Source organism: Octopus bimaculoides, chromosome 2 (assembly GCF_001194135.2).
Source record: "Octopus bimaculoides isolate UCB-OBI-ISO-001 chromosome 2, ASM119413v2, whole genome shotgun sequence".
NCBI lineage: Eukaryota > Metazoa > Mollusca > Cephalopoda > Octopoda > Octopodidae > Octopus > Octopus bimaculoides.
This window is the reverse complement of record NC_068982.1, coordinates 100,685,630-100,690,933: the sequence shown is the minus strand read 5'-3', so window position 1 is coordinate 100,690,933 and position 5,304 is coordinate 100,685,630. Positions and strand designations below refer to the sequence as shown.

At 36.3% G+C, this 5,304-nt stretch overlaps 1 protein-coding gene across 1 annotated transcript in view; it reads right to left on the bottom strand.

The window, feature by feature from the left end:
* Positions 1-14: 14 nt before the first annotated feature.
* The window catches only part of LOC106874357 (sodium- and chloride-dependent taurine transporter), a 42,237-nt gene continuing 36,947 nt past the window's right edge, over positions 15-5,304 (bottom strand). Inside the window, exons 9-12 of the mRNA XM_014922068.2 lie at positions 4,753-4,849; positions 4,308-4,387; positions 2,817-2,987; positions 15-776 (exon numbers count right to left, since the gene is read on the bottom strand). Coding sequence (XP_014777554.1) covers positions 534-776; positions 2,817-2,987; positions 4,308-4,387; positions 4,753-4,849 — 591 coding nt within the window. The 3' untranslated portion in view covers positions 15-533. The remainder of the gene's footprint in view (positions 777-2,816; positions 2,988-4,307; positions 4,388-4,752; positions 4,850-5,304) is intronic.

Below are 5,304 nucleotides of genomic sequence, written 5' to 3'. Positions count from 1 at the left end.
ATATATATATGCAGTTATAATATGCGTTTACTCCATTCTTTAAATTTATATATATATGTATGTATGTATATATACATATCTCTCTCACACACACATTTGCATATATCTATATACCGACATGTATATGTTTGTGTATATATATTTGTGTGTGGGTATATATATATATATATATATATATATATATATGTGTGTGTGTGTGTGTGTTTGTATGTATATATTTATATGTATATATGTTTATATATGTTTATAAATATTTATAACTTTTACATAGTACATAATATGTATACTTTCAGATATCCAAATGACAACATTCAATGCTATAATTTATTCTTTAAGTGTATGTGTACTCACACACACACACACAGACACATGCACGCACACACACACACACACTTATATGCACATGCATGTACGCACCACAAACATTCTATATTGATACATAAATATCATGTAACACATTTGGTGTTCTTCAGATTTTCTTTCAATGCTTCTTTTTGTTGTTTTGTTCTTCTTAGAACCTCTTTGTGGCCAGATCATACATCGGCAGCTTTGGATTTGTCTTTGCTCTGCAGAGTGACCTCAACAATCTTCACTGTATTAATTTCTTCATCGGCGCAGATATCATCGACCGTCTCAATGTCGAAATCGAGGGGTCTTTTCTTCATCTCTGTTGGAGGTGATCTATTTAAGGGTGTATCTCCAGTTTCCACTGAGTCAAACTCAGACTGGTTGGTTTCAAGCACAGTAGTTTCTATACGAAGTGACTGGAGGAATCTCTGTTAATGAAAGATTGACAAGTGAAGAAATTAATAATTCATTCAAGGATAATTAAGTGTAATAGAGTTTTTTTAAAACAAAATATGTATATAAAGTATCCAACATATAATAACCCTTTTATATATGTAGTAATATTTCAGTTGTGGAGGCGCAATGGCCCAGTGGTTAGGGTAGCGGATTCGCGGTCATAGAATCGCGGTTTTGATTCCCAGAACGGGCGTTGTGAGTGTTTATTGAGCTATGAGGCTCCGGCAGGGGATGGTGGCGAACCCTGCTGTACTCTTTCACCACAACTTTCTCTCACTCTTACTTCCTGTTTCTGTTGTGCCTGTAATTCAAAGGGTCAGCCTTGTCACACTGTGTCACGCTAAATATCCCCGGGAACTACGTTAAGGGCACACGTGTCTTTGAAGTGCTCAGCCACTTGCACATTAATTTCACGAGCAGGCTGTTCTGTTGATCGGATCAACTGGAACCCTCAACGTCGTAAGCGACGAAGTGCCAACAACAACAATATTTCAGTTAAACATAGTGACACTAATCACCTGGTGTTAGAACACAATATACATATACTTCAGAATGAAGCATCAGTCGAGTACACAGTAGTAATAAGAAAGTAGAACGACAAAGGAATAAACAATTGTGTTTTGAACTCTATTAGCTTACAGTTGTTTATGCTATAAGATGCAAAGCACTCATAGTTGAATGCTTGAGTATTACCCTGTAGCTTCATTGAAGCTTCAGACACGAAGCATTCAAGCCTTCAACTATGAGTGCACCGCATTCTTTTGCAGAAACAGCTGTAAGCTAAGGAAGTTCATAACATAGTTGTTTATTCCTTTACCATTTTAATTTCTCCTTCTTCTTCTTCTTCTTCTTATTATTATTATTATTATTATTATTATGATTATTATTATCCTTCTCCTTCTTCTCCTTCTTCTTCTTCTTCTTCTTATTATTATTATTAAAAAATTATGATGTGATTATCTAAGCAACCTGCAGGCACTGGTAGGTCTGTCACAAACCCTAGGATTATCAAATTGGAGCACAGGCTTTTAATGTTAAAAATAGTACGAAACAAGGTTGTGTTTTTGGCACCAGTATTATTTGCACTATTTTTTGCAAAAATGCTGGATTGTGCTTTTTCTGATGTAGAAGAGGGTGTGTACCTTGAATATAGGACAACAGGAGGCATCTTCAACCAACAGCTTTTCAAAGCAGGGACTAAAATTGCACCTCAAGCAATAAGGGACTTACTGTTTGCAGATGATCATGCCCTGTTTGCTCATACATTCGAGGACATCCAATACATCATTGATTGATTTGCAGCAGCAGCCAGATCTCTTGATTTAACTATCAGCATAAAAAAGACTAAACTGCAGTATCAGCCACATCCTGGTAACAGTCTAGAAATTTTGCCCAGTTTGTTTGTTGAACGCAAAGCTCTGAAAACCGTTGATGCTTTTACATATTTGGGTTCTACAATAACAAGTAATGCTAATATCGATGGAAAGGTCCAAACTCATATCGGAAAGGGTAATACAGTTTGAGAAGCTTTATGATTGAATTTGGAATGCTCATGCTGTCTCAGTAAGGACAAAAATTGACATGTATAAGTCAGTTGTCCTAACAACTCTGTTATATGAGGCAGAGATCTGGGCACCTTATTGAAGGCACATCAGTCAGCTGAACTATTTTCATATGAGATGTCTCAAGCTATAATATGCAAGGTTGAGTGGTATAGAGTGAAGAATAGCACTATCCTGGTAATGTGTAGAATATCCTGTATAGGGGCTTTGCTCACAGAGATGCTTAAAATATTAAAACCCAAAATGTTACACAGTGGGCAGAGGCCAAAACCATGTGATCAAAAAGGTTCTTAATTATACAGTCATGCCAGTACCTACACACACATGCACATACACATACATGTTAGCTTTATGCAATATAGGGAATCTGCACATGGGTTAGAAAATAGGTGAATAAACAATTCAACAGATAGACGAGCAGTTGTATGAAGTAAACTATGAAATACTTACTTCTTTTAATGTTCCTTTCTGCTTGTGGAGAACAAAGAATGTGCCCAGTCCAATACCTAATACAATGGGTCCAGCAGCAATTGCCCATCCAATGCCATTAGCCCAGCGTTCTTCATAGCCAACCACAGGTGTGGCGTACACATACCTTATCATGAAATAAGTCAGGAGACACTGAAATAAGAAAAGAAAAAGAAATTTAATTACAGAATATGCCCATCATACTTAATCACAAATCAATATATTTATGGGATTATGTGGTGATTATGCCTTTCTTTTGAACACTAAAGATATTATGTACCAAGTTACTTAGATACTTTCTTGTCACTCACACCATGAGAGATGCAATGAATCAATGATCAATCCATTGGAAACCTGTGACCATTGATGTTCAAAAACTGTGATGTAAATATATTTAATTTTATTTCATTTTATCTAGTTTCAGCTCATGAGCTGTGGCCAACTGGGGCACCGCCATTTGGTGTTGCTACACAATTTTACTTCACGAATTTTACTTCAGGAATTGACATTTGGTGCATAAGAGAGTTTGATGCAGCTGAATATATATGAATAAATTAATAAGTATATAGATGGGAAAGGTAATGTTCAACTATTTCCTAAATTTATGGTGAGAGTTATATTTTATTCAGAAAAAATTGAACCCTCTGTTGGTTATGATGGTGAGGATTCCAGTTGATCTGATCAATGGAACAACCTATTCATGAGATTAATGTGCAAGTGGCTGAGCATTCCACATACTTCTCAAGGAGGTTCAGTTTGACACAGAATGTGACAAGGCTGACCCTTTGAATTACAGGTACAGCTCATTTTTGCCAGGTGAGTGGACTAGAGCAATGTGAAATAAAGTGTCTTGCTCAAGGACACAAGGTGCCATGATTGAGGACAGCTATTTGGATGCTGATGTTTTAACAGTGGCAGGAGGCAAACATATGCACACATGCATGCACATGCATAGAAATATAGAGAGAGGAAGGGAGACAAACATTACAACATATTGGTTTAAAATTTTGGCACAAGGCCAGCAATTTTGGGATAGGGGTTTAGTCAATTACATCAACCCCAGTGTTCAGCTGGTACTTATTTTATTGACTCTGAGAGGATAAAAGACAAAGTTAACCTCAGCAGAATTTGAACTCAGAACATGAAGATGAATGAAATGCTGCTAAGCATTTTGCCCAGCATGCAAACAATTCTGCCAACTCACTGCCTTAAAACATTGCAATATATTAATTGAACACCATTGACGCAAACACTCTCCCTCTCTTCACACACATAGATAAATATGCCCCCATGTGCAGAGAGAGAGAGAGAGAGAGGAGGAGGAGGAAGAGTGAAACATTAAAACGTCTGATGTCAAATAATTCAGTATTGAATCAGTGACACCAAACGGGTGACACCAAAACAGCTGTGCCATAAAACGTCTCATGCCTATTGTCTTAACTAATTCTATAGAAATGAAGAAAGATAACTTACAGCAGCACTGAGTGGTGCTATTCCAAACCACATGGTCATGCAGGCTCGTTCAATTGGGAAATGGAGAGATTCTTGTTTAACTGTAGAAAGACAAGTGAAAATATATCAATAGTCAGTTTTGAATGGATAAATCAATTTCATGTTGTAGGGTTCAGTTATCGCAGGGCTATAGTAGAAGACACTTACTTACTCATGGTGCCATGTAGTGGAATTTAGACCCAAATCATAAGATTGGGGTGCAAACTTTTTAACTATACAGCAATGCCCATGCCTATAAGTGGTATATTACACAATACATACATAATTTAGTGAGCGCTGGGTTGACTGAAATTGTCAAACTTACTTACTGCATATGTGTTTGGAAACCACTGAAGGTTTGTTGATCATTAAATTTTGGCAACAAAACTATCAGAAGATAAGATTAAATGTAGTAGAATATACTTACTATAGGCAATGATAAATGGAACAGTTGTAATCAGAATGAGAACACATAAGTATCTATCAAGGTAGTTGTTGACAAGTGTGTACAGGTGGAATCCTCCCTGAAAGTTGTTAAACAAATGTGTATTAGTTGGATTTAATACATTTGAAAAGATATCTATCTATATATATAAAAATGAGAATGTGTGTCTGTCTGTCTGTCTGTCTGTGTGAATCCCTAAAACTCGAGAACTATGCAACCAATTTCATTCAAATTTTACACATGCCTTACTTAGGGTTCCAGTTGTGTTTTAGTCAAAAAAATTTTGAACTTCTTGCAGAGTTCGAGCCCACGGCAACATAATATCTCCTCCATTATTTAAGTATTACGTGTCAAAAGTGAAACAAAAACACTCATGTCAAATACTTTCACTTCAAAAATGAAACTATTCCACTAACTGAAACAATCACATTTCGATACTGTAATGACAGATACTTTCACAGAGAGAGAAAGAGAGAAAGAGAAAGACAGAAAGAGAGAGAGAGAGACAGAAAGAGAGAGAGAGAGATGTATATG